This window comes from Cebus imitator, unplaced genomic scaffold (assembly GCF_001604975.1).
Source record: "Cebus imitator isolate Cc_AM_T3 unplaced genomic scaffold, Cebus_imitator-1.0 Scaffold486, whole genome shotgun sequence".
In the NCBI taxonomy this organism is placed as follows: Eukaryota; Metazoa; Chordata; class Mammalia; order Primates; family Cebidae; genus Cebus; species Cebus imitator.
In genome coordinates this window covers 1,536,819-1,552,421 of record NW_016107801.1, presented here as the reverse complement: position 1 = coordinate 1,552,421, position 15,603 = coordinate 1,536,819, and the positions used below count along the sequence as shown (strand labels likewise).

At 56.9% G+C, this 15,603-nt stretch overlaps 1 protein-coding gene across 6 annotated transcripts in view; it reads right to left on the bottom strand.

Moving 5' to 3' along the window:
* Nucleotides 1-15,603, bottom strand: part of VAV2 (vav guanine nucleotide exchange factor 2) — a 224,166-nt gene that overhangs the window by 168,589 nt on the left and 39,974 nt on the right. For all 6 annotated transcript variants that reach the window (XM_017513104.2, XM_017513102.2, XM_017513101.2 and 3 more), the window contains exon 2: nt 1,660-1,776. In XM_017513104.2, the coding sequence (XP_017368593.1) occupies nt 1,660-1,776 (117 nt within the window). The remainder of the gene's footprint in view (nt 1-1,659; nt 1,777-15,603) is intronic.

The following is a 15,603-nucleotide window of genomic DNA, read 5'->3' as shown; positions in this document are numbered from 1 at the left end:
AATGTGTATGTGTGACTGCATGTCTGTGAATGTGTGCATGTGTGTGAGTTGCGTGTCTGAACATGAGTGTGAATATGTGTGGGGTGGGTGCAAGAGACAGAAAAAGAGAGAGAGAGAGAGAGAGTGTGTGTGTGTGTGTGTGTGTTCTGAGGGTCCTTCTCTAAGTCCAGAACCATCAGCCTCTCCATTACCCAGAGCCCTGCAGGCAAATTCATCTCTGTTTGCGAGGAGAAAGGAGAGAGTTCCAAACCATTTCAAAACAAATGTGTAGGAGCTGAGAAGCCACTTACAGGACAGCAAAGCCACCCAGGCCGTTCAAGCCTCCCTGACTCCGGCCCAGCAGCAGGCCCCTGGACAGCAGGACCCACGGCCCTCAACAGAGCAGCCAACTCCCAGGCGCGTGCGCTGCAGCAGAGGGACCTCAGTGAGTCATTTAAGAGCCAAAAACTTCTAAGACGGATGATTACAGAGATGGGCTCACGAAGAGGTCCCCCGATCTCAGGTCTGGAGAATTCCAGGACCGAGGAAGGGAAGCGCCAGGCCCCGTGGCTCCGGGAAAGCCCGGGTTCTGGGGACTGACCTGAGGCCACGCAGCACTTCCACACTCTCCCCTCGAAAGTGACTTCTCAGCACGCGCCACTGCAGACACAGCATTCCTTTTGAGCCTCACAATCAGGCGTTCACAGAACACTTCTTTAGACACCAAGTCCCTGATAACGATCCTCGAACAAACCAGGCAGTAAATTTCCCATCCACAGGTGGAAATGCACTCTCCCGGGAGTCCAGGAAGCAGCATCTCCCAGAGCGGCCAACAGCAGGCAGGGCCTGGGGCCCCTCAGCCACTGTCAGCACCTCCGGCTTCCAGCCCCCAATCCCTCAAGAAGCTACCACGGTCCTGATCCCTCCACTTAAAAAGAGTAACTACGGAGATGCAGGGCTCTGGAAGGTGTGTGGCCCCTGCATCTCTCTGTACGCGGGCTCACCAGGAGGCCACCAATGGGCTGCAGCCTCCCGGGGCCTTGGCACCTGCCAGCTTCGGGGTCCCCTCATGTGCACCAGTCCGGCTCCTGGAGGACCGGTGCCATGTGAGCCTTCCTGAGAACACAGGGACACTTCCCATGGTCACCACTGGAGAGTCACCCCTCTATGCCCAACACCTGTTCGGAGTCAGACACAGCTCTGCTTGACCCAGGGGCAACCAAGAGAACCCATCCACAGAGCACACAGTAGGCGCCTTCCCCACCTCATCGCCCCCACCCCGTAAGCGGTGCTAATATCGGCCCGTTCTCAGAGGAAGAATGGAGATTGAGGGCAAGAGGTCAGTGCTCAGGGTCCCCTGGCTACAGTAGCCAGGCCAGGGTTGTTGGCGCTCTGCCCTTCCCCCACCCGCCTGAATTCACCATGCCTGGCCTCACCGTGACTGGAGGGAGAAAGGGGCCATCCTGCCACCCCAGCCCCGACACACAAATCTGGCTTCCACACCGTCCTGTTCGGAACACAACCTGCCTGCACCTCCCAGACATGAGGACGCAGAAATCCACGGGCCCTGCGCTGGCGCCGCCCAGGCTGCTCCGGGGATCTGGCCCGCCTGCCACTGAGCAGGCAAATCGGCCACCACGGCGGGGCCACGGGGCCTGGAGGAAGTGACCACTCACTCACCTTTCCAAAGTCTCGCACGTCGAAGAGGTCAAAGGGGTCAAACAGCTCGCTGTTCCTTAATCCAAATTTATCGTGGCAGACTTTAAGGAAGGTCCGTATATTCTTCAAACACAGGAACTAGAGGGAAAAAACAAAGGATTAGGAAAGACTTACTAAAACGGTAAGGTCTGTGAAACCCATGCCACATCCAAGCTCATTCCTGCTCCGTCAAAGAGGAGATGGGCTCAGAGAGGCAGAGACGCCCCCCATCCCAGGGCTGGGGGTGGGAAGCCTTGGATGGAAGCCGGCAGCCCAGCTCCACGCCCGAGTGTGTGACCACCACCGCCCCAGCCTCCCCACCACACAGTTGCAAAACCCACCAAGGCCTTCGCATTCAGAAGACGCACCGCTCCCCATCCCGACTGGTCAGGATGGCAAGGCAGCACCCCGGGCCCCCCATGACCATCCAACCCAGCCCTCCCAGTTTCCACCGCTTGTCTCTGCAGTCTATCTGGTGCAATCTTCTCCAACAGAATTTTCTGAAATGATAGAAATGTTCTATCTCTGTGCCATCCAATAGGGCAGCCACTAGACACAGGTGCCCACCAAACACCCGAAATGTGACTGGTCTGGCAGGTGCAGTGGCTCATGCCTGCAGCCAACACACATCAAGGCTGACAGTCATGGCTGGGGCAGACTATGCCGGCCTTGAGTCAACCCGGACGGCTGGCGCACGCTCACGTGGGCGCGTGCACACACGAGGCTCCTGACAACACCAACACATCCTACTCACAGGGGACAAAGCCAACAGCCAGAGGCCACCCACAGGAAGCCACGGCAGACCCAGAGAGTGGCAGGGGCCAGCCTCAGCGGGAGGGTGGGGAGACCACAAAAGCCAGAATTCCCAAATCAACGCATGTGTCATTTCTTCTCTGCCCACCACCAACCAGTGGGTTCTCAGCCCTCACTGCGCCTAACGTGCCACAGGGGCAGGAGGCTTGGCAGGGGCAGAATGGCCATCTGCCCAGTCCTAGTGGAGAAACAGCTGGGAAGGAAACTCATGAGGCAGCAGGTGAGGTGGCCGGGAGGGCAGACTCTGGAGTCACTCAGGGCCCTGCTGGAATCCTGCCTGCTGCCTACAGCAGGAGATCAGGGAGAGTGGTTATGCCAGGCCTGGCTTCCCACCTGCCTCACTGGGTTAATCACGTGCCCTGATGACCAGAGTGGGTACTGGGGTGTGGGAGCCATCAGCCCCCCCAGCCCAGCTCAGCATGGGGATTCACACGGGAGGCCGGGGCACACACGGCCCCAGAAAAACCCAGGACTGTCGTCCTCATCAATAACCGCCCCTGCGTGCCCAGCTCCAAGAGAAGGACACAGAGCCTGTCCCTGCTCACTGGAAATGTGGACAAATTGGCAGATTTTAAAATAGTGCAGGTCAGAATCAGCGCCCAAGAGCATAAACCGGGCAGCGATCCAAACGCCCTGGGAGTGCAGGGTCCCCCAGTCAGGACACGAGCCCCTGCCGGCCTCTCCCGCCCCACATCACAGTAGGCAGTGCCCACCCCAGCCACTTCTGCCTCAGGCCATTCCTCCCATCCTGGCTGGGGTCGCCCCTGTTCACAGACAACAGACTCATTTGTTCTATCCTATAGTCGCTCTGTGTGTGTGTGTGTGTGTGTGTGTGTGTGTGTGTCTTGAGCACTCCAGATTAACTGCAGACATGATACTCCTTTATCCCTAAATACCTGAGAGTGTATTTTCTAAAAACAAGGACATCCTCTTCCATAATCACAGTACCTGTGACAAAACCAGGAAATTAACATGGGTACACACGATTAACTATAGACTGTGCCTGCATTTCCTTAATATATAAAGGGTAACCAAAATGTCTTTTACAGCTAAAAGGAAAAAAAAACTGGCCCAGGTTCCAATCTGGGACCACACAGTTTCTGCCACCATGCCTCTGCAGTCTCCATTAATCCGGTACAATCTTCTCCAATAGAACTTTCTGGAATTATAAAAATGTTCTATCCATGTGCCGTCCAGTAGGGCAGCCAATAGACACAGGTGCCCACTCGAAACATGGCTAGTCCAGTGGGCGTGGTGGCTCATGCCCGTAATCCCAGCACTTTGGGAGGCCGAGGCAGGTGGATCACCTGAGGTCAGGAGTTTGAGACCAGCCTGACCAACACAGTGAAACCCCGTCTCTACTAAAAATACAAAAATTAGTCAGGTGTGGTGGCATGGACCTATATCCCAGCTACTCAGGAGGCTGCAGCAAGAGAACTGCTTGAACCCGGGAGGCGGAGGCTGCAGTGAGCTGAGATTGCACCACTGCACTCCAGGCTGGGTGACAAAGCACGACTCCATCTCCAAAAAAAGAAAAACGGTGGCTGGTGGCTACTGAAAAACTGGATTGCTACTTTAATTTTTAAGTTAAATTTTAAAGCTATGTGTGGCTAGTCACTGCATCTAAAACACTCCATGATCATTGTTTTTAATGACCTGTTAATTCTGAAAATACAGACACAAAGGACAAATGCTATGTGATTCCACTTTTATGAGGCCCTGGAGTCGTCAGATCCACAGAGAGAGAAAGCAGAATGGTCGGCACCCCTGAAGGGCTGGGCACGGGTGTCGTGGTTTCACGGGGAACAGAGCTTCTGCTTGGGGAGATGAGAGTTCTGTGGGTGGGGGATGCGCTTGCCAACGGAGTGAATGCGCTTGACGCTTCTGGGCCGTGCTCCGGAAAACAGCGAAGACGCCAAGTGTGATGTTACATGTATTTTACCACAACAAAAAGATTAATTAGAAGAGGGAGAGAGACGTGGAGACACAGACCCACGAGGAGTGCATGTGACGTGAGGCAGCTGGGGCCAGCCACACCAAGGGTGGCCGCCACCGCCAGAAGCGCGAGAGGCCGTGGGGCGGGTTCTCCCCCGAGGCCCCCGAAGGAACTGCTGCTACTGCACATCACTGATTCCAGCTTCTGGCCTGCAGCCCTGTGAACGATAAGGCTCTGCTGCTTGAAGCCACCACGTTGATGGCACTTGGTTAGGGCAGCCCCAGACGCTGGAGCCGGGAGCCGCCAGAGCCCTGGGGTGGGGCGGGAGCTGCGCCCTCTCCCTCGTCCGCGGTGCCGCACATGCCGCGGCTTCCAGCCCGGCTCCACTATTTTTTGCACACGGCTCGTCTGTAATTTCCACTAAATTTCATTCTTCCTCAGCCTCCCAAGTTTAGAGTTAATTACACGGGTCCCAGCCATAATCACAGCCGGCCAGGCCCTGGCTTCCTTTCAGGCCCTGAATAGGGCCAGCACCCCTCTCACGTGGGCCCAGCATCTGCCATGCCTGGACCAGCCCCACCCGTGGTCACTCTGGTCACCCTAACGTTTAAGAAGCCCTCCCAGTGCAGCTCGGGGCCCACCCCAGGTGGCCTCTGGAAAACGGAGCCACACAGGCTGATACAGATGGCAGGGACAGGGATGGCAGAGACCGGGACAAACCTGGGGACTGCTTCAGGGCCCACCTCAAGGGAGGCCACACACGGCCCGGCCTCCCTTCAGGGAGCATTTCCTGTGGGTTCTACAGTTCATCTCGTTTCCTACGAAGGGAAACTGAGACACAGAGCGTTAAGGACTTGGGCACCCAACCAGAGGGCAGGCAGCGCCAAGCATGAAGCCATGTCGGCATCGCCCAGGGCAAAGGCCCTCTGAGAGGACAGGTCTGTGTGCAGGCGCCTGGTCCCTCCTGCTGTCCCTGCTCCCCTTTCCTCAGTGGCCCAGTTTGCAAGGTCTGTGGTCGCTCTGGAGCCCCAAGGTCCAGGTTCTAGACAGGGACTCTGACGGCTGGCAGGGAGTAGACCCAAGGCTGACGCTTCTGTAGGCGCATCTCGGCCACAGGGGCCCATTGAGGACACAGGCCGAGGGACGGTGGGCAAGGGAAGCCAGATGGTGGTCAGTGCCAATGAAAAGTTGCCTGTCCATGCGCAAGCTGGGTCCAGCTGTCACCTGCGGCTGCAGGAGCAAGCAGCATTCTTCTCTCTCACTGACCCGACCTGGCTGGGGGGTCCCAGGGCTAAGTGGGCTCTCCCCCAGGATGGCGGCTGTGGGGTCCCCACTGTGTGTGTATTTAGGGCACTCTGAGGGGGCATGGGCCACCCCACCTCCTGTTCTCCACAGCCCCAGACGGCAGGGAGGGCTCCCACCCCAGGCCCCAAGAATCCTTGCCCGGGCTCTGTGGCCGCAACAAGAGGCAGCGTGTGCTGTGCCCCTTTCTCTCCGGCCCATTCACCGGCAGCCACAGATCTCATCAGGCTGAAATTGGATTAGCGTGGGAACAGAGGCTCCTCGCAGAGCCGCCCACCTCCCCAGGCTCAGCTGCACTGTCCTTCAGATATTGCAAGGTGCCAGGGCAGGGCATCACAAACAGGAGAGGCAAGAGAGCCAAGGCCCCAGAGCCAGGACCCCAGGTCCGAGCCACAGGTGAGGCCCGAGTGCACCCTGGAGGGGAAGCTTCACCGGCCAAGCTCACAGGCTCTTTAGGGTCTCCGAAACCATCTACTGTGATGGGGACACAACAACAGGACAGCCCTCTCCGCCCTGCAGAACCCACGGCAGCCCACCGAGAGCAGGGCCGCCTTCAGCCTACGTGGGCCCTTCCACTGCCCCTTTCTGGCAACGGGCCACCAGCAATGCTGGAGTGGGACACAGGACAGGCCTGCCCCACCCTCCAGAACTGGCATCTACCTGGCATACTCGTATACCTCAGCCCTGAGAGGAGTCAAAAGGGGAAACTGAAGCCAGGGGAGGCAAATCCACTCGCCTGAAGTCACACGGCCAGCAGGCCTCAGCTGGGGAGTTGCAGTTTGAACACAGGTGGCTCGGGCATCAACCCCTGGACAATGTGGACGGAGTAAGGACAGAGCTTGACAATGACCGTAGGCAGGGTGGACAGTGACCTCCACCAACACCCAACTCGCTCACCACCTGCAGAGCCCGCGAGGGGTGTGTGGGAAGTGGGAAAGTTCCTTTTTACAATTTCCTTTCTTATTAAAGAAAAGTGTGATAACTTTGGTAAGCCCTATCCTATGTAGCTGTGAGACACGCCGTGCTTACAGGCACGTAGCACATTCTATGTCCTTGTACTTTAACCAAGATATCTGTGCTGGACGTGCTCACAGGTGTGTCCCAGCTCTCCATTGCTTTTACCTGTTTAAAAAGTTTTAAGTTGTTAGCCAATTGGGTTTTAGTTTAGACTGTGAGGTCTGGCTCCAGCCAACAGAGATCAGACACAGCAGTGAGGACGACCCCACATGTGTAAGGGATAAATCTGAGTGTTTTCCTTTGTTCATTGTACTCTCATGGCACAATGGCGAGCGAGGGAACCCTTCCTGCAGTCCAGGAAGTAAAAGTTGTGTTGCTGAAAGATCCTTTGTCTCAGTGCTGATTTTTTTTTTTTTTTTCTGCAGCACAGAGCAACTGTTTCCAACAGTGTGTGCATGGTCACTGTCCCATTCCACAGATGGACAACCGAGGCTCCAAGCCATGAGCTCACTAATAGACCCAGGGCTCAGGGGCAGATGGAGTGGCCGGAGTGAGAAAGGGCTGCAGGCCCCTGCCTGAAGAGGTGCAAGGAAGTCCTGTCTCACCAAGGGTGGTGGCACCAGACTGGCAACTTCAAGGCAGGTGCCACACTGTCTCGGGGGCTGGCTCCCCGGCCGCAGCTGGGCCATGCAGGAGCAGCCTGGGGCCAGGCTGACCTTTATGGGAGGTGACCCCCCCCACACTCCCTCCCCCCAGGAGAGCTTACGCAAGCCCCATCACTGCACAGTGAGCCTCTGGCACAGAGCTCCAGGCCCTTCCAGCCACAAACTGCTGTGTGTCTTGGTGCACTGACTCAGAGATCACAGGCGCTCTGCTGCCGCCAGGTTTTCCAGAAGGCCGGGCCCGGGGCTAAGAGCTCCCTGGAGTCACTGCAGCAATCCCTAATTTACAGATGAGGAAACTGAGGTTTCATGAGGTTACCTGGCCTGCCCGAGGTCACCAGCCCCGAGGTCACCAGCAAGGATGTGACTGAGCTGGCAGCAGCTCTGGGATGGTCTGACCTCCAAGGCCAGACGGCTGGCCTGTAAGCTATCCTGCCCATGGGTTTCTGGGCAGGGAAATCACATGATGTTTTTCTATTTTTAAGAAGACAACAGTACTTTGAGGAGAACTCGCTCTGTTCAGAGGCAATGGGGAGGCGCTGAGAGAAGGAACCCAGCCTTTGGGCTTGAGGGGTGGGCCCCACCCACAGAAACCAAGGCTTGGGAATGTGGCCACCAAGGCGGGGGCCACACTGATTTACTGGCACGCCGTAACTAAGTGGCACGCATGTGCCGTTCACAGCCCGCCACCACTTTCAGACGCACATCTGCCCCATCCCCACAAACAACTTGTATCTTGAGCCCCAGTTTGTAGAAGTGGAAACGGAGGTACCAGAAGGCAGGCAGCCTGTGATCTAAACCCAGGCCCGGTCCCTCTCAGGGCATCCCTCGCCTCTGGCAGGCCCATCCCCAGGGAAGTCCCTTTGGCTGCCCCACCAGCAAGACCAGGAGACCGGATGTCCTCAGTCCCAGGAGTGATACTCAGCTGGGGGTGCAGCCCTGCAGGGAAAGCCCCAAGCTGGGGTCTCCAGATCCCCTGGCTTGACCTTCCCCTCCATGTAGACTGTCACCAACAGACAGAGTGCCCCCTAGGGCTCTGGCTGGCATCCCAACCACTCACTCCCGTCCCGCACAGTCCTCCCTCCCCGCCGGCCTCTTGCACATGGCCACGTTCCAGCGCAGACCCCACAGCAGGTGCACCGGGTGGGGACAGACCAGGCCTGCTCCTACTCAACAGCCACACAGGTTCTCTGTACCTCAGTTTCTCAATCTGTAAAATGGGCAAGGAGGACCCTGCCCTCTGACTTCCACGATGCCAGGACTCTCACTCAAGACAAAAAGACACTGTACTGAGGCCATCTCCCTGGGGAAGTCCAGAAGTGCCCTGAGCATTGGCCACTGGAAGACCAGGGGCAGGGGAGAGGCACAGTTAGCTGGAGCTGAGGAGCGGCCACACCGTACGAGGACCTAGGCCCTTCACCGCCACGGTCCCACCCTGGAGCTGTTAGCCTGTCACGCAGCTGGCCTTTAGTTCATAGCAGAGCTCCTCAAGGCAGCTGCCAGGGACCGGGGGAGGGACACAGGCCGACAGGGGACTTCTGGGGCCCAGCCTCAGGCTCTCTGCTCATGCCCAGAGCAGCCCAACAACTGGGAGGTGAAGACCCCCCACCCCATGATCCCCTTGCTGCAAGAGGGAACCTGGACACCACACCCCCCCCAAAGAAACGGGGCCCCATAGCTTCTGGACCTCAGGAGAATAGGCAGTCTCTTTTCAAGCCCCTGGGTTTTTCGAAGCAAGTCAGGATTTCCATGTGCAGCCTCCATGCTCTGTAGCAAAGGCTCCAGGAGGTGCCCATGGACCCACTGCATTTTCTTGAAAGACTTCAACAAGTGTCACTAACACTGCACTCGGCAGAGATCGATCGCACACCCGGCGGCTCTGCTTCCGGCTGGAGTGGCACGGCCTCCCTGGGGCCACGCGGCTGCGTCGTGCTGATCAGAAGCTCCGGCTGGCAGCTGAGGATGTCTTTGATCAATACAAAATAGGAAAACAAATTAATTTCCTGTTTTATTTATGCCATGCTCATTCCAAAAACCACTTAAAACGGCTTGATTACTATTCAGCAGGTGCAGCTTAATGGAACAGATCAAATTTGGGGCCATGAGGTAGATAAACAGGTGACCCTGGGTGACAACAGGCCTGCCAGGTGCTCACGGGGACAGGAGCTGAGGCCGTTTGCTCCCTCTGGGTCCCAAACACCCTGGACAATGCCGAGCCCATCACGAAGCTCACTATCTCGTAAATGAACAAATGAACCAATGAACCAATGAATTAATGAATGAACGAATGAATGAACAAATTAATGAATACCTAGGAAGTACTCTTAGGTGCCTTCTGACTGCTGGCATTTCCCAAAGGGCCCTGCTTTCCCCTCAAGCAGCAGAGGGTCCATGATGCCCTCCGAGGCGCCCAGGGCCCCAAGGACAGCCACTGCTGCTCAGGTGGAAACCCTCACTTCCAGAAGCATCTCTTCCAAAAACAAGCAAGCAGGTGGAACTTAGGGTCTGGCCTCCACCCCTTATTCCTGCACACATCAACGTCACCTGCACAGCTCTACACACCAGCTCACCAGGGACCCATTAGCTGGCCAGATCCAATAACCATTCTGGCGGGGGAGGGTCCTTTGTCGACCATTTACAGATGAGGAGACTGAGGCTCAGGAAGGCCTGCATGTGCATTAAAACTGGTCTGCCATCAGGTGCGGTGGCTCACGCCTATAATCCTGGCACTTTGGGAGGCCAAGGCGGGTAGATCACTTGAGGTCAGGAGTTTCAGATTAGCCTGACCAACACAGTGAAACCCCGTCTCTAATAAAAATACAAAATTAGCCGGGCATGGTGGTGCACACCTGTAAACCCAGCTACCTGGGAGGCTGAGGCAAGAGAATCGCTTGAACCCTGGAGGCAGAAGTTGCAGCAAGCTGAGATTGAGACATTGCACTGCAGCCTGGGCTACAAGAGTGAAATTCCATCTCAAAGAAAAACTGGTCTAACTTGAAGGTCATCGCCAACAATGAGGTTTCCCAGGCCATCACCAGGACCCCTGCAGTGAGGCCTGTGTGTGTGTGTGTTGTGTTTTGTGTGTGTGTGTGTGTGGTGTGTGTGTGTGTGTGAGACAGAGTCTCACTCCATCTCCCAGGCTGGAGTGCAATGGCGTGATCTCAGCTCACTGCAGCCTCCACCTCCCAGGTTCAAGCAATTCTCCCACCTCAGCCTCCCAAGTATCTGGGACTACAGGCCTGTGCCATCATGACCCACTAATTTTTGTATTTTTAGTAGAGATAGGGCTTCGCCATGTTGGCCAGGCTGTTCTCAGACTCTTGGCCTCAAGTGATCCCCCTGCCTCAGCCTCCCAGAGTGCTGGTATTACAGGTGTAAGCAACTATGCCCAGCCCACACTGAGCCCTTAAAGCATGGTGGCTCACACCTGTAATCCCTGCACTTTGGGAGGCCAAGGCAGGTGGATTACCTGAGGTCAGGAGTTTGAGACCAGCCTGGTCAACATGGTGAAACCCCATCTCTACTAAAAATACAAAAATTAGCTGGATGGTGGCAAGCGCCTGTAACCCCAGCTGCTTGGGAGGCTGAGGCAAGAGAATCGCTTGAAGCTGAGAGGCGGAGGTTGCAGTGAGCCAAGGTCGTGCCGCTGCACTCCAGTCTGGGCAACAGAGCGAGACTCCATCCAAGAAAAAAAAAGAAAGACGCTGCATTGTGGGGCTCCCAAGGCAGAACTCCGAGGCCACTCCAGCTCATTTGCTGCTCGGAGCAGGGAAAGCATGGCTCAGCCAGGGACTGACTGAGGAGTGTCGGGAGTCAATTTTGTCTGGACGATTGAACATGAACACTTCCTTCGCTTGGGCCCATTTCCCCAGCTGCACGTGCAACACGGCCATGGCGCCAGGCCAGCAGGCTGAGTAATGAACCCGACCTGCCTTTGCGCATAGCCTGGCACGAGTGTCCCCCTTCGCCCGGCTGGGATGCTGAGCTGCTCTTCCTGCTGTGATCTGGAGGAGGCCGTGGTGTTTTCTTTGTGCACATCAAGGTGTTCCAGGGGCCAGCTTTGCCCCAGTCAGGGGCAGAGAGAGGGGCAGAGTGAGGGGCAGGCCAAATCACAAGCCAGGCGGCCTGCATGCCCTCAGGAGGGGAACTCCCCCGCCAAGAGCGTGGAACTTCAGCCACGGCCGCTACACTTGTCCACAGGAACCAGGGAAAGGGCTGCATCAACGGCGTGTCTCATCTCACTGTTCTGTAAAGGTTTCCGACATTCTGAGTCTCACTGACACTCGTGCTAAAACAATGTCAGGTGGCACTTCCACTTTCTCCAATAGCAAATGGCGCCCGCTGAGTCCATGCCTGGCGCTGCACCAAGTCCTTGACATTCCTGTCTCGTTCATCTGTCTAAGGCGTTTCATAAGCTGTCACATACCCCTGGTCTGCAGGTGGAGAAATAGCTCAGGGACCACCCTGCTCATCGCGGAGTGAGGGGAGGGCCAATGGTCTAAGCCAGGTGGTCTGGTCCCACCCCCATGGGAGCCCCAGGGGATAGGCAGGAGGCAGCCCACCCTGCACATGACCTGGGAGGAGGGAGGGGTAGGGCTGGCTCGGGTGAAAGCAGAGCTAGCTGCACACAGGCTCTGTCGGGGGCGCTTCTCCCTTACACTGGGCCCTCCTGCTTCCCAGGGGATACGCCAATAATCCTGGAACCAGGCACCTCCAAGGATGACTACCGAAGCGCGGCTCCAGACGCACTATGCCTCTTCAGCACTGGTGGATGGAGTCCTCCAAGTCAGACCCACAGAGGCCAGTCCCGGCCCTTAGCAAGCTTCTGGACCCCTGTCTCTGCACACTTCCCCCACTTCCCCCAGGACACCCTGACCCAATTCCAGCACCCTCCGTCACCTTCCACGAGGTCTTCCTGCCACTCCCACCCCGAGCTTTCAGGCTTTGGTTCATCCAAGGCGGGCTGGGGGCCCTGGACACTAGAGGCACGTGGCCGACACTCGGCACCTGCTAGGGCTCTGAGCCTTTGACTATGCTGTTCCTGTGGCTTGAACACTGTTCCCTATCCACCCTTCCTGACCTTGTCCCTTTCAACCCAAGCTCAGCTCCCGAAAGGAGGAAACAGCCTTTCTCCTCCACTGCACCTGCCCCCTCGAATTGCAGGTCACCGGCTCCCCACACTCTAGGCAATGGTGCTGCAAGACGGAAAGCGGGCTTCCCAGAGAAGACACCAGAAGGCTCAGAGGGCCCAGCCAGCTGCTGCTAACAGGGCCCTGGAGACCTGGATTCAAAATGTCTGCCACCGGAGCCAAGACCCCAAAATCCAACCCACAGCACTCAGGCAGCCCTGGGTCCAGAATCCCGGATTCTTCCCAAAAAAGGGACAGGGCAAGGCTGCTTTGCAGCTCAAGGCCAGGAGGCCCAGGTAGGCAGAACGCCTGCCCAGCCCCGGGCATCGCCTGCTGGTTAACAGCTTCACTCTCAGCTTGTCTCAGTGTGTTCCCCTGAGCAGCCTGGTTTCCAGATGGGCTCTGCTGCAAACCTCAAGTGCCCAGCCAGTGAGAACCAGCAAGGACCAGCAGGCACGAAGTCCAGGAAACCAGGCACTGGGCTCCCACGCACTGCCAGGGTCTGTCTGTCTGTCTGTCTGTCTGTCCGCAGCCCCTGAGCCATGGGGAGTGGGTTCTCAAAGGCTGAAGAGTCAAGCTCTCAAGAAAAGGGAGACACCCTGGCCACCCAGCAGCCCGGGGCACATGCACGCAGGGCCATGCCAAGCTGCAGAATTGCCCCTCTCCATCCTGAATGGTTTCCTCAGCAGCACTCGAGGGGAAATGCAGCAGGAAAAGTCAGTTCTGGAAAAGCCCTCGTTCAGAGATCTGAGTGGCGTGGATGGGCAGTGGGGAGGCTCCTTTTCAACTCTGCACCCCGTCCAGTCCACGCTCAGACACCGAAGAGGCAGTGCCCACCACGTGCCACGCCACAGCCCGGTCGTGCCTGTTCAGAGCCAGCAGCCGACAGGGGTCTCAGCTTTCCACACCTGCTCCCGCAAGCCCTCCAAGGACCCAGCTCTGCTGCTGACCTTGGGTCTAAGCCAAGGGCGGGGGAAATAAAGAGTGGCCCACGCAATCAGGACTTCAAAGTCAGGGTCAAACCAAAGGTTTTCTATAAAGCTAGCAGGAAATTGCTTTTCGAGTATTTCTCTTATAACCATCTTCCCTAAGCCGACTTCCGAGTGCCGGAGGGTTCAAATCCTACGCTCCTGCCGCCTGGCTCTGAGAGATTAGCCCGGACGGACGCCTGTGCCTCGGCCCTCCCGGGTGCTCTCACAGGACCTCAGTCCCTCCTCTCCACTGCAGCCACAAGCCATCTGTGAAACGGGCTCTTGTCTCTGCCACCTCATTTTCTCCATTTCTTCCGCCTTCCGGAAAGCAGCCTCAAATGTCAACATCGGGGAATTCACACGCTCTCTGGAGCACCCCATCTCAGCGCAATTGGACAACCCAACTCCAGACAGACCCAGGCAGAGCACGATCGACTCAGCCCGTTCCCCCACCGCCCACTAAAATTAAAGCCAAATGGAGCCCTTCCTGGCCAGCAGACACCGGATTATCACTCTCGTCTGAAGGAACGATTCTCACTATTATCCCTTCCTACTGGGCTAAAAATATTAAAGGAAAAATGCAATCGCAGCACCAGAGCGCTTCCCGAGCAGGGGGGTGACCGCGAGCCTCCTTCTACGATCAGAAACGAAAGGCAGGGCCAGCTTCCCGAGCAGGGGGGTGACCCCGAGCCTCCTTCTGCAATCTGCAATGAAAGCAAAGGCAGGCACGGCCCTTGGCTATGGAGGCAGTGAGGCGGGAGGCGGCCTCTTCCCCTGCAGAAGCCCCCAAGCCAGCCACGTGACAGCAAAGTGTCAAAAACTCTTCTTAGCCAATTACCAAACGGGCAACTTCGGGGACTGGAGGACAAGAGCTGGCACCCAGCAGGGTCAGAGCAGGAGGGGGACAGGCACAGCGAGGCTCTCGCCCTGAAAGAGGCCCTCACGCCCACCCTGCCCCATTTGGAACTCCTGCTGGAACCTCTCCTGCAGGTGCCTAAAAAGCCCCACCCACCGGGGAGTGGCTATCACCCGCCAGGTAACCCCAATGGGATCCAACACGGCACCTCTTCCCCAGCAGTCCCTGTGCTCCCTGAGGCCCATACGCGGGAGCTGAGACCGCTAGGCAAAAACCCCTCTCAGTCTAGACCCCTGGCACCTGCCCTTCACCTCTCAGAGCCTCAGTTTCCTCACCTGTCAAGCAGAGGTGGCAGTCATCCCCGCAGCAGCTGACGGCAGACCACAGGTGGGTCACTCACCTTGTGCTGGGGACAGGGCTTTTAGGCTGCTCAGCTGCTTCAGGAACACGATCCCCAAAGCGGAGACATTTTCCCCATTTTACAGCTAAGCACAGTGAGGCTTCAGGGAGCGTCGTTATTTGCCCAATGTCGTGGGCAGCTGAGGATGCTACAGCAAAATCCCATGGCCCGGGACGCTTATAAACCACAGGGGTTTCTTTCCTGCAGTTCCTGAGCCTGGAAGCCCTGCATGGTCAGCTTCCAGTGGCTTCTCCTTGCACCCGTGCATAGCAGAGAGTAGAGAGAAGCAGCCCCTTGTGGTACTCTTAAAAGGGCACCGTCTGACTCATGAAAGGTCTGCTCTTATGACCTCATCTAAACCTACCTACCTCAAAAGGCCCCCGCTCATAATAACACCTCATTTCAGGGTAAGGTTTCAACATAGGAATTTTTGGGAGACGCAAACATTCAGTCTCAGTCCATAACAAGTGTAACGGGTTGTATGGGTGGGCCCCAAAGGGACAGGTCCGCATCCTAACCCTGAGAAGCCTATTTGTGACCTTGTTTGGAAAAACAATCTTTGCAGATAAAATTAAATTGAGGCTCTCAAGATAAGTAATCCCAGATTACCCGGTGGGCCCTAAATCCAATGACAAGTGTCCCTAGAAGACAGACAGAAGAGAAGAGGCTGTGTGACAACAGAGGCACAGATTAGGCGGATGCGGCCACAAGCCAAGAAGTGCCTGCGGCCACCAGAACCTGAAAGAAGCAGGATGGATCCTCTCCCAGAGCCTCCAGGGAGAGGTCAGCCCTGCCAGCACCTACAGCCTTCACAGAAAGCACAGCCCGCCAACAGCTAGAACCTCCGGGGCGAGGACAGCCCAGGAACAACTAGAACCTCCACAGGGAGCACGGCCCGCC